This window comes from Pipra filicauda, unplaced genomic scaffold (genome assembly GCF_003945595.2).
Source record: "Pipra filicauda isolate LSUMZ 115617 unplaced genomic scaffold, ASM394559v2 scaffold527_size357992_pilon, whole genome shotgun sequence".
In the NCBI taxonomy this organism is placed as follows: Eukaryota; Metazoa; Chordata; class Aves; order Passeriformes; family Pipridae; genus Pipra; species Pipra filicauda.
This window is the reverse complement of record NW_024104673.1, coordinates 38,356-61,440: the sequence shown is the minus strand read 5'-3', so window position 1 is coordinate 61,440 and position 23,085 is coordinate 38,356. Positions and strand designations below refer to the sequence as shown.

The 23,085-nt window shown below is 52.9% G+C and overlaps 1 protein-coding gene across 1 annotated transcript in view; it reads left to right on the top strand.

The window, feature by feature from the left end:
• The window catches only part of PEBP4 (phosphatidylethanolamine binding protein 4), a 72,534-nt gene that overhangs the window by 23,538 nt on the left and 25,911 nt on the right, over window positions 1-23,085 (top strand). The window contains exon 4 of the mRNA XM_027714066.2: window positions 10,417-10,515. Coding sequence (XP_027569867.1) covers window positions 10,417-10,515 — 99 coding nt within the window. The remainder of the gene's footprint in view (window positions 1-10,416; window positions 10,516-23,085) is intronic.

The following is a 23,085-nucleotide window of genomic DNA, read 5'->3' as shown; positions in this document are numbered from 1 at the left end:
TCCAAGGGAGACAGTTGGCTTCTCTTCTTAGTTTATTATTAAATATTTGACTAGGGAGGGAAGTTCTGAGCTGAGCATCTTTTCCCTCCTGTTCCTGGCAAGAGCAGTTTGTGTGCAGGGTGGGTTAGTTCTTGGTTGTTTTCCCAAAGCAGTTTCCGGGGGTAGATGGGTGTAGGTTTCCCCCATTATTCCTAAATTTAGGCACTTTTTAATGAGATCTCACTGCAGGGTCTTATGCCTAAGTAACATTTGGAGTGTATCTATATTCCCAATATCCATCTATCTACTTATCTATCCATCTATTAGGAGTAAATTCTATATGGAAATATTTGGGATGCATACAGAAATATACATAGAAACATAGAAATATATATTCTATATGGAAATACAGGATACATAGAGGATACATGTAGAATAAATATATAGGATATATGTAGAATATATGGAGGATATATGTAGAATATATGAGATATATGTAGAATAAATATATGTGGGATATATGTAGAATATATGGAGGATATATGTAGAATATAAATGGGATATATGTAGACTATATATAGAATATATTCTATATGGAAATATAGAAATATATAGAAATATATAGAAATATACATAGAAATATATAGAAATATACATAGAAATATAGAAATACACATTCTACATGGAAATATGTTATATATAATACATATATTTCTATTGTATTTATATAATAAAATAGAATATTTAGATTCTATTATAGAATATAATATATTCTATATATAGAATATATATAGAATAGAATATTTATATACTTTTATAATTGTATAAGTATATAAATATATATTATATAATGTATAATATATAATATATTATATATATTATATACAGAATGTATTCTATATCAAATATATTCTATATATTCTATATAGAATATAGAATATATTTTACATATTCTATATAGAATATAGAATATATTTTACATATTCTATATAGAATATAGAATATAGAATATATAGAATATATAGAATATAGAATATATTCCATATATTCTATATAGAATATAGAATATATTACATTGTGTCTTATATTTATGTAAGGTATATATGATATATTCCCTATATATTGCTGATATATTATATATGGTGCACAGGGGTGGGGAGAAGGCCCTGCCTGTGCTTTTGGATCCTCACAACTCAAATTCCCAGCGCTGGGGGGTGTGGGGGGGGTTGGCAGCAGGTAAATGGATGTGGTGGGTGGGCTGGCGCTTCCTCCCCGGGGATGGAGCCGGGCAGAGCAGCTCCCAAAAACGCTTTAATTTCCCCCCCCCCCGAATGCAGCAGAGAGCTCTTCTTCCCTCTCCGGCTCAGGCTCCCCGGGGGCTCCGGGATTAATTTGCCGGGGTGACCCGGGGCCCTCGGTGGGCTGACCCCGCGGCCGGAGGGCAGGCGAGGTCTCGGAGGGGAGCGGCAGCCGCTGATAAGGAGCTCTCGGGGCACTTCGGAGTTTGGCCGAGAGGGAAATGGCATTTCCAGGGAACTTAATCACCGCCGAGATTCAATTACAGCCCCCTACCCCCCCCGGGAGCAGCGGGCGCTGTGTCACCCCCCCGGCGTGTTACTGTCCCCCCCCTGCGCTGCCACAACCCCACCCCGGGACCTCCGTCCTCCTGCACGGCCCTGGGGGTCCCCGCGGGGATGGAGAGGGGTCGGGGTGGCAGCGAGGGGTCGAGGCGTGTTCAGGAATGATCAAGGAGAGAGCTGGGAGCTTGTAGGAACGTGAGTTTATCCTGCTGTTGCTCCTGTAGGGAATCAGGCTGTGGTTTTCCCTTTGGAGCGGGGGAAATGGAGGTAACGGTGGGATTTGGGAGCATTTGGGGGGGTGTTGTGTCTGTTGTACCCTCTCTGCACAGGGGTGAGCATCAGCCCAAATGAAGAGAGCACGGGGAATGGGGCAGAGCCAGGCAGCTCCTGTAGGGCCCTGTCAATGTCTGGATGCTTTTTAAGGCTGATCCCAGGGGATGGTGAGGAGCTGGGAGGGCACCTCTCCTTGTCGTGTGCTGTGGAGTGTCATGAGATTCCTTACAAAGGCCACAGGGACATCTGCTGTGACAGGGGACATGTTGCTAAAGAAGGGTATGATCAGGTCACCTGGATTTCCTGCAGCCAGGGTCTGTCCTTGTCCCCAAGTCCTCCTGCCTCAGAATCCCAGAATCATCCAGGCTGGAAAAGCCCTCCCAGCCCATCCTGTGCCCACCCTGTGCCCCATCCCCACCTCGTCCCCCAGCCCAGAGCACCGAGTGCCACGGCCAGGCCTTCCCTGGGCACCTCCAGGGGTGGGCACTCCAAACCTCCCTGGGCAGTTCCAGTGTTTAACCAACCCTTTCCAGGAAGGAATTTCCCCAATATCCAACCTGAGCCTCCCCTGGCACAGCTGGAGGCCGTTCCCTCTCCTCCTGTCCCTTGTTCCCTGGCAGCTCCCCCCTCCTGTCAGGGAGTTGCAGAGCCAGAAGGTCCCCCCTGAGCCTCCTTTTCTCCAGGCTGAGCCCCCCCAGCTCCCTCAGCTGCTCCTGCTGCTCCAGCCCCTTCCCCAGCTCCGTTTCCCCGTGGCCAGTTTGGCAGTGGGACACATGTGCCAGGTGTTTGGCACCATCCACAGCCCTGAGCCCGGCAGGGAGCCGGGATTGTGACAGTGGGATAATCCCCTTGTGCTGGAGCTGCCCGTGGAACTGCTCTTTATTGTCACAGAGCAAGATCTAATCCAGATGAGAAGAAAACACTCATTATTTAATTTTCCCCAGTATTTTTTCCGTGCTCATGGGATTTTAATGATATTAATTATTATTTAATTTGCGCTTTGGCAATGCATTTGTGCTGAGCTATTCTTGTATTGGAGAGACAGCAATGCTCAGTCCCTTTTGCATCTCCATTCATGCTGCCAAGCTCCAGCCCTTCCTCCCAGGTATCCATGCATCCCTCCATCCCATCTGGTCTTCTCCCAGGTGCCCATCCCTTTCCCAATCCCACCCCATCCTCATTGTCCTCCTCCTCCTCCTTTATTTTGATTTATTTTGGGATCTCTGGCTACTGGACTCCAGGTGGGAAAACCCAAGCAAAGGGCTGCCAGGATTGTCAGCTCAGAGTCCCAAAGTGGAGGAGCTGGTCCCTCCTGGGTGTTCCTGAGGCAGGAGCATCCCTGTGCCCCATCCCCAGGTGAGCATCCCTCTGTCTCCGTGGGAGCATCCCTCTGTCTCCAAGCATCCTTCCATCCAGTGGGAGCATCCCTCTATCTCCATGGGAGCATCCCTCCATCCCCACATGATCATCCCTCCATCCCCACCCCTCCATCCCCATTTTGAGCATCCTTCCATCTCTACCCCTCCATCCCAACCCCTCTATCTCCATCGAGCATCCCTCCATCCCCATGAGAGTATCCCTCCATCCCATCCCTCCATCCCCATGTAAGCTTCCCTCCATTTCCAAGGGAGAATCCCTCCATCCCATCCCTCCATTTCTATGTGAGCATCCCTCCATCCCATCCTTCCATCTCCACATGAGCATCCCTCCATCCCATCCTTCCATCTCCACATGAGCATCTTTTCACCCTATAGGAATATCCTTCCACCCCATACAAGCATCCCTCCACCTCCACAAGAGCATCCCTCCATCCCATCCCTCCATTTCCAAGCGAGCATCCCTCCATCCCATCTCTCCACTTCCACCTGGGCATCCTTCCATCCTGTGTGAGTATCCTTCCATCCCCATCCTTCCATGTCTCCACCGGAGCACCCCTCCATCCCCATCCCTCCATTCCCAAGGGAGCATCCCTCCATCCCCCTCCATCCCCCTCCATCCCCGCCAGCTCTGCAGCCCCACTTCCCCAGATAATGAGAGCGAGTTTAAAAAACTTAAAGCCTCTTCCTGCCCGCGGTGAGTGACACAAATGGAGTTCATATTTAATCATCTGTTAACTCGTTGTCTATTATAGCTCTTTAATAGCACCAGAGATATTCTTAATGAAGCATGATTTAAGGTATTTACAGCTCTAGGACCGACAGACATCACTCACAGTGTGCAGGTAATGAGGCGTAAAACAGCTCTGGAAACCGTAAAAATGGGAGAGAGAGAGAGAGGAGGGAGGGGAAGCAGGCGAGGAGTTGGGAGCTGAATTGTTCCAGGGTTTGTTTTAAAATGTTTAGGCATTTAAAGTCATTTCAGCTTTCCCGAGGTGTCTGGTAGCACAGAGTTCAGCAGTTCCCAGGGCTGGTAACCCCTGTCTTGCCAGGAGGAGTCCGAGCCCCTGATGCTCCTGAGCCATTTGCTGCATGGATGGGAAGGGAGCAGGGAAAAAGCTTTTTGAGGGTTCCCAAGGGCCCTGCAGGTGCATCAGAGCGAAGCCTGGAATTTTTGGGTGTACTTTTCCCCCCCGGTGCCGTTTGCTTTGCCCACTCAGTGGCTGGGGTGGAAGTGGAACAATGACCCTTCCCTTTGCTCGGTTGCAAACGCCACCCTGTGCAATCCTTTTATTTCTTTCTTTTTTATTTTTTTTTTTATTTTTCCCCCAGAAAAAAAAAAAAATTAAAAAAAAAAAAAACAAACCACCCGAAACCCAAGCCAAGTTTTGGAAAATAATTTGTGACGGAGGTGCCATTTTGCATCAAAATATTTGTGTAGGAAATGTCAAATGTCACCAATCCATGTGTCCCCTCGTGTGATGGTAATTGGGCTGGAAGGCTGTGCTCTGCCACCGCGGCCGCTCGCCTCCTCCTCCTCCTCCTCCTCCTCCTCCTCCTCTCCGCTTCCCGAGCTCATCCCGGCTCCCCTGCCTGCGGAGCGGCCTCGGTGTCCCTGTCCCCAGCCTGGGGACACCTTGCGTGCTGCTCATTAGCGGGTGCTGCCCAAAGGCCGGGAAATAAATGCTCCTGGGAAAAAAAAAAAGTAGGATGGGAACGGAGCAGCAGCTCGGCAGCTGGGGCAGGGGGTTCTCGGGGTGTTAATTCCCTCCTGGGTTTCTCCTCTGGCAGGAAGATGGGGTTGAAATGTGCTGCCCTGTCCCCCTTTGACAATGATCGAGGTGGGCTTTAAACTGGGGAAACTCAGGGCGTGAGCCACAGCGGGGTCTCTGAGTGAGGAAGCACAGCCTGTTGCTCTCCTCTCTCCCCAAAAATGATCCAGAGGCACAATCCACCTGTATTTCCAGCATCCCTCTGGAAGATTTATCCCACTTTCTGCCCGGTTGTGTCAAGTGTGTAGCACACCCCATTGCAGTTTTATTGCACAGAGCTGGTTTAATCTGCCACGAGGGGAAAACAAACTGTGCTTTCATTGCAAATAATCCATCCCTTAGAGCATCCTAAGGTCTTAATCTGGGAACAGACCTTTAACATGCTCCTTAACACCCCTGGATGAATCAATTCTCATTAGAACATTCGGCTGCATAAATATTTGGCCGATGAGCGAGTCCCGAGGGAGAGCGAAGGGATGTGGGGAGAGTTGCAGCGTGTTGGAAAGTCAATGAAGTTCCCTTGGGCAAGTCCTGCGGAGCAGGGTTCGTTTTGCTGACCTATTTCTGCCCGTGGAAGTGGTGAGGGGCAGGTTTAAAATAAGAAGGTGAAATCCTGCCACGCTCGGCAGCTCCTTCCCGGAGCCACAACAACTCGGTCGCAAACAATTTTCTTGCCACCGAGGAGGGAGCTGGAATTTCTCTTTGGCGAAGCAGCAGCAGCAGCAGCAGAATTGCGAACTCGGTGCCTGTTATAGAAACTTTTCAGTACTGGGGACAAGCCAAGAAAGAAGCCCAGATTGACTCTCAGCTGGTGCTTGCGGCGCTTCCACCTCGCGGGAGCAGCGGCATCGCTCCGACTCCTGCGCTGGTGGGACATGGGTTGGACCCTTGAGACGTCCCTTAGGAGAGCTGCAGTAATGTTTCCCAAGGTTCTGAGTACCTTTCCCACCTTCCCTGCCTATCCAGGAGCTCGTGCCCCGCTCTGGGAAGTCGTTTTGGGTATATTTGGTTTCTCTGGTTTGTGGTTGCATAAACCCGGCTCTTGCCTGGCTCCGGTGTGGGCGCTGCCTGCTTGGGATGCACCTCCCCATCCCCTCTCCACACCAAAGGGACTGGTGTGGATCGTCTCGTGCCATCTGTCACCCCCAAATCCTTTCCAGCAGGATAATATGGGATGTTGAAATGCCAGGGAGGTGGAAGGCCCTTTGGCTCAGATACCGTCGTAACCCGTCGGTGCCATGATTTGCTTCCACAGCAGCTCCCCACCTGGGGACATTCCTTAGGAGCTGGAAAAGATGTGTGGGTGGCAATGGGACAGCTGGAATTCTCACCTCATCCCTTGTGTGGCGAGGGGTTGGGCGCTTCCAGGAGGGAACAACACGTGCTCCAGGCAGGTGTGCACAGGGAACAGCTCCGAGGGATGGAGGAGCTGGGGAGGATCCAGGTGGACTTTTCAAAACCATCCAAACCCGCCTTGGGAAGCAGGTGCTGGGCTGGGCGCCTGGCTGGGGCTCTGTCCTTTAGTTTTGGGATAGAATTCCTAAGGCAAGCAGGGCCAGCAGAGCTGAGCACCATCCATCTCCCCTTCCCACCCAGGAGGAAGTGCCCTTGGAGCCATTTTTTCTCCACACCCTGGAGAAACAGATGCCAGCGGGATGCCGTGGGCACCTCTGGGCTCATCCCGCTGCATCCCCAGCCCAGCAGGGGCACCCCTGGCAGGGCAGAGCCCCCATGGCCACCCTGGCACTGCCGAAAATGCCGGAGCACTGCACGTGTGGCACTTCCATGTGCGCTGGTTTCCAAGGAAACCGCTCGCTCTACATGTGTGTCGCTTTAACACCCTATTTGCTTTCATTTGGATAAGTCTTTAATTCCTGTGCAGCCCCGGCTCCGCGGGATCTGTTGAGCTCTCTGTGTGCGTATCCCCGGCGCACAAATCCCTCTCCTGCCCGCCTGCCTCTTGGAAAAGTCCCTGCCTGCTCCGAGCAAGTTTCCTAAACCTGTGCCTAATTGGAGATGCTAATGCTCTCTGCAGGAATAACTGGAGATTTTGCTGCCACTTCCCTCTGGAAACAAAACACGGGATGCAGCCCTGGTGTCACCTGCCACCAGCTCTGCTGCCCCTGCTCTGTGTCAGGTGGTGGAGCAGGGCAGGATGCCCGTTCCCAGGGATGTGGAGGGCAAAGCTGGGGGGTGAAGCCACGACTCCAAGCCCTAGGGAAGGCAGCAGCTCCTTGCAGTGGCTAAATGCTAATTTTAGTGTGTCCCAGGGTGAGGAATGGCCGGGGGAACAGGGAAGGGTGACCCTTGGAAGGGTGACCCCATCGGTGTCACACGTCAGCCTGGAGAAGAGAAGGCTCCAAGGAGACCTGAGAGCCAGGTCTCCAGGCCTAAAAGGGCTCCAGGAGAGCTGGAGAGGGACTTGGGACAAGGGATGGAGGGACAGGACAAGGGGGAATGGCTTCCCACTGCCAGAGGGCAGGGTTAGATGGGATATTGGGAAGGAATTCCTCCCTGGGAGGGTGGGGAGGCCCTGACACAGGTTGCCCAGAGAAGCTGTGTTTGCCCCATCCCTGGAAGTGCCCAAGGCCAGGTTGGAGCAACCTGGGCTGGTGGAAGGTGTCCCTGCTCATGGCAGGGGGTGGAATGGGATGAGGTTTAAGGTCCCTTCCAACACAAACCATTCCAGGATTCCATGGCACTGGTGGGACACACCACGTCCCCACTGGGTCCCTCACACCAGCAGCTCCTCTGTGCCCTGGGCTGAGCAGGAAAGGGTGACAGGGCTTCGGGGGTGCTTTGTTACCCCGAATTTTCATCTGTGGCAGCCCAGAGTGGCTTTATCTTCCCTCTCCCCCTTCCTCCCTTCCCTCTGCACAGTAAAATGCCGCCTGTTCTTCCACACTGGAGGAATTTTCTGATGTAAAGCCACTTTCCTGCTCTCCAAAAATCCCCGGGGCTGGTTCATGCTTGTAAAGCTGAGCAGCTCCCGTGTCACTCCGGGCTGGCTCCCGTCTGCAGCCCTGACAGCAGCTAATGCTGTTAGCCTGTGTCGAGGAGGGATTTCAGCATCAAAAAACCCCCGAAAATCACCAGCACTCAGGCTGCTGTTGCTGCCAAGCAGCGAAAAAACACACCTACCCCGTGTTTGGGGTGCACAGCAGTGCCTGAGGACGTCGGGGAGGGGGTTGTGGGGTGGTTTTGGTGCAGCCCCAGGAGCTGGCACGGGCTGTGACACACCTTAAGCAGCCAGGATTAACTCGGGTCGTGGAGGGCTTTGCTATCTTTAGGTGGAAGGTGAGGGATTGTGGTTCTTAGGGTGGCCAGCAGGTAAGGAGAGGGGAAAAATCCCCGGTGGCAGCCCAGCTCAGGGCCACTGACCCCGGGGACCGTCCCCACGGGGGTCTGGCCTCGCCGGCCCCCGGCCGCGTGCGCCGTCACCTTTCTAGGCCACAATCTGTCCCGAATTCCCAGCCTGCTGTTAGCTTCACTTGCACTCTATTCTCGTGTTTGCTGTTATTTTTTAACACTTTTTTTTTTCCTTTTCATTTTTTTCTCCCCCTTTTTTTTTTCTAATTTTTTTTTTTTTTTTTTTTTTTTTTTTTTGCATAAAAGCACTATCCTCTCCCCAGAGCCTGCCTGGAGCGAAGGCATGGTCTGTACAACTGCAATTATTTCGAAGAACAGATGGAGTGAGGAGCAGAAAGTCTGTTAATAGTAATAGAAATGCTACATGTTAACCTGGACAGCACACGATGACAGTCCCATGACTACACGTTCTGTTCCCACCAGCTGGGCTCCGAGCGGAGCCGAGAGATTCAGCTCAGCTCCCCACCCTCCCCAAAGTTAGAGCTCAAATTCCTTCACACTTCCAGCGTAGGGTTTTTGGGTTGTCGGGCTTCTTCTTTCCCCCCCCCTCCCCGCCCCTTCCTTCTCCTCCTTCCCATTAAACTCCGATTTCAGCGCCACGAGGAATACGTTGCTGGGGGATTTTTTTCCTGGGATGCTGCAGCTGTGGGAGTTCATGAGGAGGGAGGTGGTGGCTCTGCCCTGAGGTCCTGACCTTCGGCCTCACGTGGTGACACCATCACACCCCCTTGTCCCATATCTGTGTGCTTGGTGTAACCTCCTCCAGGCTGGGATTAATGGACCAGGGCAACGCTCCCGGGCAGGGGGGTTGCATGAGTTTGGGATTTTCTCTGCAGCTGTTGCAAGCTGGTTGCTAAATGAGTTGAAATCCACGTTTTCTGGTTAAACTGGTACTTCTCGTGGAGGTGGAGTCTGCAGGGGGGGCTGAGGGATGCGTGGCTCCGGTGGGATGCCCAGGGAAGGGGGCACAGGGGGTCTCTGGCTATGGCAGTACCCCGGGGCTCACTTGCCCCATTTACCCCAACCAGTGGTTGGGAAATAGAGCAAAAAAAATATTCTGTCAGCCCCAACAACCTCGCTGTGAAAATCCCAGCCTGGTTTCACAAGCGACCAGGGGATGTAGCCACAGAGCTCCAGCTAATTTCAGTGGGAATTGCATGGCTAAATCCCACAGCTGTTTATGAAACCTCCGCCCTGGAGCGGAGAGTGGTGCCACTGGTGAGCTGACAGACGCACCTGGAGGTTTTATTAGGATATAGATCCCTTAATCTGGGTGCTTGCAGGATAATCTGGTGCCTGAGGTCCTGCCAAATCCCTGGAGATCAGCAGGTTTTCTATCCACAGCCTCCCTCCAGAGGTCACTTCAAACCCAGCTCCATCCTCAGCAGATCAAAATATCCACGTTGTCTCAGTGCTGGTGGCACCTGCTGTGGGGACCTGAGGTGGGCTGTGGGGGTTTTCTGGGGACTGAGACAGTATCATCCACAAATCCCAGCTCTCTCTGCCCACTTCCATCACCCAGAAGTGGTACTGGACCCATTGGATGTGTGGTGAGGCAGCGACTTTGCCTTCTTGCAGCATCCCTGGAACACCTTTTAGTTATTTTGGGGTGTGTGAGGTAGAGTTTGGCTCCTCACAGCCACCCCCGTGGACCCTTGGGTGTCCAGCCTGTCCCTGGCCACCCAAAAATATCCCATCACCTTCTCTCAGGGACTGTGGTTGTGCCACACCGCTCTGCCCTGCGCCGCGGTGGGACGTGGTTGGAGGATGGCTGGAAGCAGAGGGAATTCCCCTTGGTGCCTTTTATTTAGAGGAGGCAGAAAACACATTTTTTCCTGTATTTAAAGAGATTTAGACCACGAGGAGTAAATCACCCTAAGCAGGTTTGTGGCCTGCCCTGGTGCACGTTCCTCGCTCACCTCTGCTCGTTTAACGTGGATCAACCATCAAAGTGCGCTTGGGGAATTGTGGAAAAACATGGATTTGGGGGCTGATAGAGCTCCTGGGAGGGGGCTCTTCCTTGCTCACACACTGTGCCCACAGTGCTCTGCTCTCCTCTCTTTGCAGAACAAGAAGTACGTGCTGGTCATGGTGGATCCCGACGCTCCCAACAGAGCCAACCCCCGGCACCGCTACTGGAGGCACTGGGTGGTCACCGACATCCTGGTGAGTCCCCTGTGGGGTCCATGCATTGGGGTCCAGGCAGCTTGGGGGCATTCCTGAGCATCAGGGTGCATCCTGGTCCTGCTTCAGAGAGCTGGATTCCCATAGGATGCACATCCCTGTCGGTGCAGCAGCATCTCAGCGAAATCCCGAGGGACGAGTGTTTGCCAGAGAAATGTAAATGGTGCTGGGCGTGTAGGTAGGGAAGTGCTTCCTCAGGCTATATAGAGCCAGGCTGGTCCAAAAATATTGCTGTTGGGTTTGTTGTTTTTTTTTTTTTTTCTTTCCTTCTTCTTCTAAGGAAATGCTGGGGAAAAAAAAAAAAAAGCACTTTGCCAACTCCCCACCACCAGTTTTCTGTGTGGAGACAACCCGTCGTTTCAAACAGCTCTTGCTGCCGGGTGGTTTTTGTGGTTAAAAAAGTGGTTTGGGTGAAAAAAAATCTGTATTCCCTTTCTGGGTTTTATTTTTTGGGGAGGAGAAAAAGCTTTTGAGTCTGGTGAAGCAAACAGGAGGAAAATGGGTTTGGGCTGAATTCTGGTGCTTCCCAGCTCTGTGCTCATGGGATGAGTCCTTACCCCTGCTCCCAAAATGTGTGTCGTTGCTCTCCCTTCAGAAATATTTTGGAAAATCAGTTTGTTCCTCTCCTGCTTGCTTTTATCCCTTAAAAAATGAGATGTTTCAGCCCTGAATCAATCTAACTAATAATCTTAGTACTAAAGCCTAATTAAGATATCAATTAATTTACAGCGAGCATTTAACAAGAAATATCTCGTCGTTCTCCTCTATTATTCTCTGAAATTACTGCTGAGGGCTCTTTGTACAGATACCTTAATTAGACTTTTTATTGTTAATGGGAATATTAAGCAAATTAAAATCGGATATTAATACTTTCCATGAATTTCATAATTGGCTGAAAAATAGAAAGCGTTGGGAATAATTGCAGGAATTTGTGTACAGGGCTTATTTTTTTGTTGTTGTTGTTTTGTGTTTTAATCCTTCACAGAAGCCCTTCTGCATTTCTAACAACAGGGTCCTGAAAGTCTCTCATTAATTTTAATATTTACTGAACGCAAAGGAGCCCAAGCTCTTGTTTTTCCTTCTGTACCCAGATCCTTCCGAGGCTCTTGCTAATTATTGTGGTTTTCTTTTTTTGGTTTTTTTTGAGTACGAAATCATTTCAGCAAAGAAGGGACTTGCAGGATTAAAACCTTCAGCACGAACGGAAGGTGCTTTATTTGGTTTTCCCCTGGCATTTGGGCGATTCAGTTTGTGATTTGTAAGGTCAGAAATTCCTTGTCAGGCCACGCTGGAGGGCGGGAAAAGGAGATTTTTTTGGGAAGGGAAAGGGTTTTCCCGTGCCCAGGTGATTTGTCTCTGCAGGGATGGGGCCGATTCCAACCCCAACTATTCCTTAAGCTTTCTTATCATGAGATATATATATAAAATATATATAAATATATATATATATACACATATATGAGCAGGGATTTGGGCTCGATGATCCTCATGGTCCCTTCCAGTGTGAGCTATTCTGTGAATCTCTGTGATATGATATATAAAATGCCTATATTGATATGATCTCTATAATGATGGGATATATATATATATCCCATCTATCTCTCGTGGGTGTGTGTACACGGATCTCTCATCTACACACACACACAGCAATGCGTATAAATCCCCCCTGCACTATAAACCACCCAAACCAGCGCCGTCCTGGCAGGGCACTGGGACAAACCCACTTCCCTCAAGCCCTGAGGTCGGTGCCCGTTGCTGAGGGTGCAGAGGGGGGGTCCCAGCGTGTCCCACCGGGGCTGCAGTGGGAGTTTTCCCAAGCCCCCAGCCCCAAATGGCTGCGGCGGAGCCGGCGGGCTCAGCCACATGGTGTCTCGTTGAAATGCAGATCGTTGGGGGGTATATGGGAGTCTTGGCTCCGAGGAGCTTCAGCTGACAGGCTTATTTGCACACTGGCTCTAAAATAACCGTGTAGGCTTTACATGACACCTTCTGTTGCTTTGGTGCAGAGAGGGGCTTTCAAGTGCCTTCCTGCGGGAGGGACGGGGCGGCCGGCGGCAGGGCTGGGGGCTGCCGGAGCCCCCGCGCCTGGCAGTGCCCCGGCATCACCCCAGCAGCACCCAGCAGCACCCTAGCAGCACCTAGTGTCACTTGGGTATCACCCCAGCAGCGCCCAGTGTCACCCCAGCATTGCCCAGCATCCCCTGGGTGTCACCCCATCATCGCCCAGTGTCACCCCAGCATCGCCCAGTGTCACCCCAGCAGTGCTCAACATCACCTGGGTGTCACCCCAGCATCGCCCAGTGTCACCCCAGCATTGCCCAGCATCACCTGGGCATCACCCCAGCATTGCCCAGCATCACCTGGGTGTCACCCCAGCATCACCCAGCATCACCTGGGCATCACCCCAGCATTGCCCAGCATCACCTGGGTGTCACCCCAGCATCACCCAGCATCACCTGGGCATCACCCCGGCATCGCCCAGCATCACTTGGGTATCACCCTAGCAGCTCCCAGAGTCACCCCAGCATTGCCCAGCATCACCCCAGCATCACCCAGCATTGCCCAGTGTCACCCCAGCATCACCCAGCTTCACCTGGGTATCACCCCAGCATTGCCCAGTGTCACCCCAACATTGCCCAGCATCCCCCAGAATCACTGGGTCATCATCCCAGCACCAACCCAGCATCACCTGGGTATCACCCCAGCATTGCTCAGCATCCCCTCATCATCACTTGGGTATCATCCTGGCTTTGCCCTGCCATCATCCCAGTATCACTCAGGTATCCCCCTGGCTTTGCCCTGCCATCATCCCAGCATCACTCAGGTGTCACCCTGGCTTTGCCCTGGCATCATCCCAGCATCACTCAGGTATCCCCCTGGCTTTGCCCTGGCATCATCCCAGCACCCCCCAGCATCCCTTGAGTATCCCCCTGGCTTTGCCCTGGCATCATCCCAGCACCCCCCCAGCATCCCTCGGGTATCATCCCGGCATCCCTCGGGTATCTCCTCAGCGTCACCCCGGCTTTGCAATCCCCCAGATCGGAGGGAAGCAGCTCCAGCAGCACTAAAATGCCACTTCTAGGTGCTGCAGTACTTTGGCACGCCACCAAGTTTGGGATCTGGCTCTGAATTTGCTCTCCCAGGTGGGGTTTGGGGATGGAACATCCCATCCCATCGGTGCCGTTCCTTATCAGCTGCTGCTCCGTCGCTGCTCCGATTGTCAAACAGGAGAGATGCTTTCACTCCTATTCAAAATAATTTAAATAAAAATGTTGCTACAAAGTGGAATAATATCTTTTGATGAATGTTTTTAAAGCCCTTTAGGTTTTCATGGTAATTTGCAGTGTAAAATTATTTAGAGATAAGAGCCAAATTAGCTCTTATAGGCGGAGGTCGATATGTCCCGTTATCCATGGAAGCAGTGTTTAAATATAATCAGCCTTTACTCTAATGCAGCATAATTGTTCATTTGAAATAGCTTTTTTTTTTTTTTTTTTACTCCATTCAATGAGTCATTAAAATATTCAAAGGATAATGCAGTGAATTGGAAATGAATTTATCACATTATCCTGTATATACTGTAGAGCATCAGGTAACCAGGCAGAGTCGGAACCAGTTTACAGCGAAACCCAGTAAACAAGGTTTTCCATTTTGTATTCAGCGGGGAAAGAAAAAGAAGGGAGAAAATACTGCCCTTCAAATGGAAAGCTTTCCGTCTTTATTCCCCCTCCTTGGGGAGGAGGAAGGGGGAGGGCGAGAGCAGCGAATTTGTACTCCACTAAAACCTCGCTGCTTTAACTTTATTTTTATCAAAATATGTTTGTAACAGAAAGTCGTTATGGAAACCAGTTCTGCCAGCCGGGAGAAATCCTGCGCCAGGCTGGAGCGGAGCGGGACCCGCCGGGCGCTGCTGCCACGGGCACAGCTCGGCTCAGCTGCCTCCACAGACCCCTCCCCAGGACAGGGCATGGGGGCAGCTGAGGCACGGAGCTGCCAGAGTCAAGTGTGGGGTCGGAGACGGGAACTGCATCCAAGGTTTTTGAAGGAAAGCCATTCCCACCCATCGCCCATCCCGGGAGTGGCTTTTCCCCCCACAGCGGGTGCTCCGGGTGCAGCTCCCGGTGCTCCAGTCACCCCCATGGCTTTGTAGAGCGGAGTGGGGAACGCATGGATGCGGGATTGGCAGGTTTGGATGCCCAGGGACCGCAGCATCCCTGCTCCCAGAGGTCCTGGCACCACTCTTGGTCTTCACCGCGGTGTCTTCTCCGGCGCTCGCGTTTGTCAGCGCGTTCCTCGTCGCCGGCTGATAAACAGGCTCCGGGTTGCAAGTGTCACCATAGAAACAGGTGCTGTCTTAAGCAAACAAGGGCTTTATTAACCTTAAAAATTATGGGATTTCTGCACCAGGAGAGGCTGGAAACGGAGCTGTGGGGGGCCAGCTGCTCGTCCAACCTACCCCGCGTCCCTGTGCCCGTCCCAAAGGGACAGCGACGCTTGTGCCCCACAGGACACTTGTCCTCTCTAGCACTTGGCACCCGGCTCCAGCTTGCCCAGAATGCTGGGGTTTGTCAGAAATGGTAGGGATCAGCCGTTAATTGCTGGTTGCTGTTATTCCTGCTCTTCAGCTGCCACGTGAAGAGTTGTAGGGACACCTTGGGGACACTTTTGCAGAGCGCTCGTGATCACACTCAGCATCCCAACAGGACAGAAATCTTGTCAGAGCAAGGAATGATTTTTAGTGGGTGAATTGATGTTAGAGGAGAAAAAAAAACCCAGCTTTTGGGTATCCTGGAGACAGGAGGGATCCACATTTTGGGAGATGCCGGAGTGTCGGGGCAGGTTTCCTTGCCTGTCCCAGGCAGCATCCATGATTCCCATGGATCTGTGACATTGTGGGACTCCTGAAACCTGCCGTGCCAGTGGGATCTGCTGCCTCACTGGGGGGGAGAAGGGGCAGATAAAGCAGTTGGTGCCGTGGTATTGTTTCTCCTTGCTGGAGCCCTCTCGACTCTCCTTTTTGGTGATGAAACCGAGGGTTTGAAAGGGAAAGAACAGAGAGAAATGTTGGTTTAATTGATGACTTGGCTCCTTGGAATAGTCAGTTCCCTGGTGCGAGTTTCTGTCGCTGCTTGTTAATGAAGCCTTTATTAATAAAAGGGGAAAAAAAAAAAAAGAAAAAAAGAACTAAGAAAAACCAAAATAAGCAAAGAGGCTGCTGTTCTGGGGAAGTTTGCTTTGCACTCCAAGTTCTACAGAAGAAATTCTTCTCTCTGATGGTGGTGAGGCCCTGGCACAGGTTGTGGCTGCCCCATCCCTGGAAGTGCCCCCAAGACCGGGCTGGATGGGGCTTGGAGCAACCTGGGCTAGTGGAAGGTGGGGTGGAATGGGATGAACTTTAAGGTCCCTCCCAACCCAAACCATTCTGGGATTCTATGAATTTCTCATCCTGGGAAATGCCTGAAATGGAGCCAGGTGGGGGTCGGGCTCTGCTCCCAGCTAACAAGAGACAGGACAAGTGGAAATGGCTTCAAGCTGTGCCAGGAGAGATCTAGGTTGGATATTGGGGAAAATTTCCTCACTGAAAGGGTGGTCAGGCACCGGCACAGGCTACCCAGGGCAGTGGTGGACTCACCATTCCGGGGGGGATTTAACCCCTGTAGATGTGGCTCTTGGGGACATGGGTTTGTGGTGGCCTTGCCAGTGCTGGAGGAGTGCTTGGATCTGATGATCTTAGGGAGCTTTTCCAACCCAAACAATTCCATGATTCTATGATTCTCTCAGTCCTGGGGTGCTCTGTTCGGGGAGAAACTCGCCCTGGTGTGGCAGGGGGTTGATCCCACTGCTGCATCCCTGCCAACCCCAACATTCCCACCCCACGTGAGCTGCCACTCGGCTTTATGCTCCCCTGCCTCGTAATTAGTGTTCCCAGGTAATTACACTCCCAAAGCCCCAGAAGAGCTGCCACTAAGCAAGCTCGGATTTATCCTCTCATCCCAGCCCTGTCCCAGGGATGCTCCCAGCCCTGCCATTCCACAGGGGTGAATTTAGGGTGAAGCCACAGCACTAAAGCATTCAGCACCCAGAAACCCGCCTGGTTTTGGGGTTATTTGGGATGATCCCACGTTTTCACACTGACCAGGAGCCGTGCCACGAGTTGCTCCCTCTGCTCCATCTCCTCACAGGTTATCCCGATGGGAATTCATTTTTTTTTTTCCCTTGATGCTTCTGTTTCATTTCCCATGCAGAGGCTAATAATTTGTCACAATTCAATAAAGCCGAGGTTACAAACACTCTCACTGCTGTTTATTTAAACGATGGTTTGTTAATTAGCTCCTCGTAACGAGGAGAGAACAAATCAGATAAACCCTACCAAAACGGCAGGCAGCTATCTTGCACATTAATTTTATTTTCCAGTTGAGATATTCCTGGCAGCCAAGTGCTCACTGACTCCCTGCTCCATCCCAACCTGCTTCCCAAGCCGTGGTGCAGGTGTAGGTGTGTGGAGGAGCATCGTGGCACTGGGATGATGCTCTGCCTCATGGCATTTTGGGTCCATAAAGGACTTTTCTGGCTGTTTTATGGCTCTTTTCTGGCTTTTTTTTTTGGCTGTGGGGCTCTGTCCCTCCAGCCCGGCCATGGGAGGGATTGACCTTCTAGAATGCCAGGCGACCCTCTGGTACTCCAGTTTTCCCCCTGCTTGTTTAACCTATGGCAGTTTGGGGGAGAAAACAGAAATTAGAGCAAGAATAAAGTTGTGCTGATGCAACTGGGAGTTTAGGGAAGGTTTATCCATCACCATCAGGCAGCGCCGAGCTCCAATTCCATTGCTGGCTCCATGGAGAGCACTGAGCTCCCGTCCCGCCACCATGGGAATATTTCATATAGAACCCATAAAATGCGTCCTGGGGATGGGATTTCTCGAAAACCAGTGTGTATGTCCCCTGTGAGCGTTTGGGGACCCCCGTGAGCATCCAGGGGACCCCACGAGTATCCGGGACCCCGCGGCGATGGCCGGAGGAGAGCGACGGAGCCCGTGCGCTCTCCGGGTCTACCTTGTGGAAGAGACACCAATCAGTGATTAATCGGGCATGTGTGGTTGTGTGGGAGCGATTTGTGTTGGAGGAGGGAACTCCTACAGCACCCCGGTCATGAATCATTTGAAGAGCAAATTTGTGCAGTTACCAAGGGAACGGAAGAAAGGAAGGGACTTCCCTTTGCCGAAATGACTCGCGCTCTGATGCGGCTGAGAAAATCGCTCCAAAAAAAAAAAAAAAGAGGGGAAAAAAAAAAAAAAAAAAAAGAGCCGAAGCTGTGACTAAGCAGCAGAAGTTATGTAAAGTGCTCGCTGGGAAGTGCAGGGGAGGGACAGCACATCCTGCCGCTGCCCACGGCGGGGGCGGGGGGCGGCCGCCGGCCCCCTTCCCGCCTCCCCGGGGAGCGGGGGCGAATCGCCGGCCGGGCTGTTCCCGCTGCCGCCCCTTGCCCTGGCTCTGGGAGCTGCTTAAAAAGGCTGGGGAAGTGCCCGGGTGTCCCTGCTGGAGCAGGGCATCGTCCCCAGGCTGGGACCACCCCGCACATCCCCCGTCCTCGGTCGCTGTCCTCCGGGGAGTTGGTGCCCCGGGCAGCGTTGCACTGGGAAAATGACCTTGCTCCGGCCAGGGGGGGTGGTTTTGGGGTGGTTGTGCCCCATGTGCGCTGCGCATCGCCCTCATTCAGGCGGGTGTATGGAGCCAGGCTGCTTCCCTAGGGAATGGGGAGGATGAGGAAGTGATGCTTCGCACTGGGGCTCGTGGTGATGCTCCTGCGGCGGCCGGTTTGGAGCGTCTCTGCCAGGGCTGGGCTGGTGGCCGAGGGTGGGATCCTCTGCTCTGCTCCTCGTGGGAGCTCAGCCAAGGGCCAAACGCTCATTTCAGGGCTCGGCATCTGAATTTAACAGTGCTCACCCAAATTTAGGGGATGCTCATCCCAAAGAGGGTAAAAGCCACACGCACAGCGGAGTCACCAACCGCCCCTCCACGACTCAGCGAGGCTCCTTAAAAACCTCAGGAATCTGCTTTTCCCCTGAAAACATGACCCTGGGGGGGGGAGTAAGGGGGGAGCAGCAAAGACCCAGGGCTGCAGCAGCAGCGAGCTCTGCAGCGGCAGCGCCGCGGAGCCCCGGCCGCGCCGGAAAGATGCTTGGGATCTTTCCAACTTCCGCCTGGGAGCCCCCGAGCCCGGCGGGGAGCCGCAATATCTCCCGAAAAGGGAATGCAGAGGCAGCTGCACGGCGAAGGAAAACCCTCTGCCTGCCCTCCCCTGGTGCCACAGACACCCGGTGTCTGAGCGATTAGTCACCGCCGAGGCTTCCCTCCTCCACAGGCAGAGCCTGTCCCCCCACACAGGGAGCCAGCGGAATGCTTAATTGGAGTTCCTCACACCTACCCGGGTGTGTGTAGCCTGAAACGAAGTGACAGTGCCGAGCAAAAGCGCTGGAGTCAGACCCTGGGAGCCGCCGGGTTGCTATGGAGTTTCTGGATTTGGGTTTTGAAGGAAAGGGAAAGGGGAAAAAATTTAGATATATATATATATTTATGTGTAGTGGTCCCAATGGCAAAGCTGCGGGTGCTGCCGGGTTGTTCCCCCAGGGTGATGAGGCTGCAGGGTTGGTCTCTGGGGGGTTCTGCTCCTCAGTGGGATGCTTGGCCTCCAAAAGGTGTTTTGTGCCCCGACAGCAGAGCTGAAGGAGGTTTGGGATTGATGAGGAACTCCTTAAGGCTCCTGCATCCCGTGTGTGGAATGGGTAGGAAAGCTCATCCCTGGGGTATGGGATGGGGTAGGAAAGTTCTTCCCTGTATCCCATGTGTGGGAGGGGGTAGGAAAGTTCATCCCTGAGTCCTGTGAATGGGGGAAGGGTAGGAAAGCTCATCCCTGCATCCCGTGTTTGGGAAGAGGGTAGGAAATCTCATCCCTGCGTCCCGTGTGTGGGAGGGGATAAGAAAGCTCATTCCTGCCTTCTGGAGTTTGGAAAAGGGGTAGGAAAGTTCCTCCCTGCATCCCTGTAGGGAAGGAGCAGGGAAGCTCAGCATGGCAGGGAGCATCCCATGGGATCCAGACAAGGCTTTTCCTCCCTGATTACTTTTGGGACTCTCTCAGGTGCATCAGGAAAGTCACTGGTGACCATGTCCCAGTGGTGGGAGGGCTGTCCCAGTGGTGGGAGGGCTGTCCCTGGGGTGGGAGGGCTGTCCCTGGGGTGGGAGGGCTGTCCCAGGGGTGGGAGGGCTGTCCCTGGGGTAGGAGGGCTGTCCCTGGGGTAGGAGGGCTTGTCCCCAGGGCAGCCCCCATGCCTGGGTTAACTCACCCAGGGGAGGCAGGGCTGGAGTTCGACCAAAGGATTCATTTTCCTGCCTGAAACTTCCAGTGAGGATTTTTAAGCCGTTTAAAACCAGTTTCTCCTCCCTGCTGGGCCAAGCACCGTGGTCTGGGTTGATCAGCCGAGGGGACAGTGCAGCACTGGGACCCCCTTAGATGGGCATACCTGTGTCCCCCCTCTCCTAGCACCCCATCACCTTCACCTTCATCTCCCTCTGAAAGATGTTTGGGCTCTACTTTCAGGTGGTTTTGGTTTTTTAAACACAATGAGTGGGTCCCAGGACCTCAGTCCCCGACTCTGACCATCACCTGGGGGAGCCTGAGGTTTGCCTTCCCTCAGGAGAGGAAAATTATTGCTTAATTCCCGTCAGGAACAGCTTCCCTTCCCCAAAACAGAGGAGGAAAACAGGATATCGTTTGTGGTTTCGTGAAAAAGTCATCTTTTTTTTTTTTTTTTATTCTCGTCACTTTAGGTTCTATTTAAAATTTGGGTGTTCTGAGATGGAAAGTTATTTCAAAAGGGCAAAAACACGTCAAGCACCAGAAAATGGTGAAATCAGCTCCATGGTGGCTTTTTTTTTTTTTTTTTTTTTTTGGAAGCACAGTTCTCCCCCAAATTCTCTCAGTGCAAGATCCAGCCCCATTTTCTGGTACCAAAATGGCCATTTTTCACCCCAATCTCTCCCCCAGCTGATAGTCTGGGTGTACTCCCAGGGCTTTGCAATCCCCCACGGTGCTGAGACCTCTCTGTAGCTTCGAGCCCGACCCCAAATCCGTGGAGGTGGGAAGGGACGATCGTTGCAGCCCCATCGATCCCGTGTGATGCTGCCCCGGGAAAAGGGCCCCTCATCGATAGAGCATCGACTCTCTGGGGGCATCACCACCTTAAAAAGATCATCTGCAAGCGAGAGCTTTCGGCACCTGATGATTAATTAGCGTGCTGTAAATGACTCGGAGAAGAGGTGGCCGGTAAATGCGAGAGCAATTAAATCCGCGCCCCTCCGACCCCTCGCCCGATGCATCGATCCCACTCGGGGGGGGGGGCTGAGCTGGGATTGTATCCCCCTGGCCCTGGGAAAAATTACTTTTCCCAGGCTGGGATCTGCTTCTGCCTCGTCGCTCCCCTGCCAAACGCGATGGGTTTATTCCCTGCTGGTTCCGAGCGAGGGATGGAACAAGGTAGGAGAGCGAGGAAAACCCTCCGCTGGCTTCCCTTGATGAACTGAGCTAATTTCTCTCTTAATGGTTCGCTCCGGAGCTGAATGTGAGGCTTTCCTCCTGCACAGCAAACCCTCTCCCACACACAGACAAATAGGCTGAATATTTAATTGGAATTCCTCACACCTACAGGGTAAAGCCTTGTCAGTAGAAATAGAGCCCATCGCCAGCTGGCATCCCCGCACGCCACCCACCTTCGCTCTCAAAAAGAAATCCCTCCCCGTCCTCCCCCCTTTTCCGCACGCCCACGGGCCCCCCTGACCGCGGCAGGATGCGGCCCCTCGCTCCCGGGATGCCCCCTCTCCGGGGTGGGGATGCTGTGGGAGGGTGCCCGGGAAGCACCCGCCCCGACAGGTCGGGCCGGAGAAGATTCCCCGTGTCCCGGCACCCGCTGAGCGCAGCCCTGGCCGGAGCAGCCCCTCCTGGCTGCCCAAAGGAGCCCCCCCGGGGAGGGTGGGGACCCCCGGGGTGGTGCCAGGCTGGTGGCAGGGGACCAGGAGCAGCAGAGGGCACTGCTGGTCTGTCCGCCCGCACCTGGAACTCTGAAACTCTGGGAGAAGTGTATCCCAGCTCTCCCAAGGGAGCTCGTCTGGGATGGGGGCTGGCAAGGGGGTGTGCAACCCCCCTGTTTGCCAGGCCTGGAGCCTCCCAGGGGGCAAAACCACCGTGTTCACTCCCCAAAATGACTCTCCCTCCTGTCCCCGCTCTGTCCTGGCCGGTGTGGGATGTGACCCCGTGGCTGCCATGGAGCTGGGGGGATGTGGGAGCTGAAGCTCTGCCCATAAGGTGCCCTCAGCCCCGTGGGCAGTGGGTGGGGGGTCCTGGGGTCTCCCTTGTGGCTGCAGAACCCAGCCCAGAGGAATCCCCCAGTTCAGCTTTCCCAGGGACGGATGAAGCCGTGGCTGATGTGGGACCAGTTGGTGCCAAGGCAGAGAGTGGCACTGGCCACGTGGTGACAGGGCATGGCCAGACCCTCCCCTTCTTTCCTGGGAAGATGGAGGGGGTTGTTCCCAGCTGGATACACAAGCCAGATCAACAAGGATTTGGGAAGGGGTGACAGCAGGGCAGAGAGAGGCTGCTTGGGAAGGGGATGCTCCATCCTGGCTCTGCCTGACCTTCCTGACTCAGGATCTCCAGGCTGGTCCTGAGGATGAGAGCAGGTCCTGGGAATGGATCTGCCTGCCCTGCCCCTTCCCACCTCCATCCAGGGGCTGCAGGAGCCCTTCATCCCGTGCTGTGGGTCCAACCCCAGAGCTTCTCTGAGCGGGAACTGGGGAAGGGTCAGACCGGCTCAGCACCCAGGAAAAAGGGCTATTCCCAGGGAATCCTGTTCTCAGGGATGCAGAACCTCCAGTGCCCATGGAGGAGGAGGAAGGCAGAGGGTCATGACCCTGGGAGATGTTGCAGCACCTTGCACTGCCTTTAATGCTGCTGGGGACAGTATTCCCTTCACCCCCCCAGTGTCCCCTTTGCTTTCCAACAGAATTTCTCTTTTCTCATCCCCCCTCTTTTCCTTTCCTGCTCTTTCTCCCTTTCTCCTTCTCCTCGTACCTCTCTCATCCCAGGTTTCAAAGACCCCCCCCTCCATCCCCTGCAGGGACCTGCCACCATCTGCGGTTTTCTTTTCCCTTTCTTTTTTTTTTCCCCCCCCTCTCTTTTTAAAGTTTCCCCCGTGCCTTTGTCTTAACGAGCCAGGTTAAATATTCTGTAATCAGTGTAATAATACACCTGGACTCGCTCTGGAGATATCTGCCTTTTGTACTGCGACAGGACATTAATAGTAATTATTCTGCTTTGTAATTGGAGCTTTAAATACTAATTCAAACAGCCAGAGGAAAACCAATTAGTGCTAATTTATCTCTATGTGTTTTGGAGAGCCTGTGTCTGTCATACTGTGAAGAAATAGGTTGGTAATTAGTACAGTTGGGTGGTAGATAGAAGTAATTATCAGATTCTTTCATGTTCTTTAAAGGGAAAAAAAAA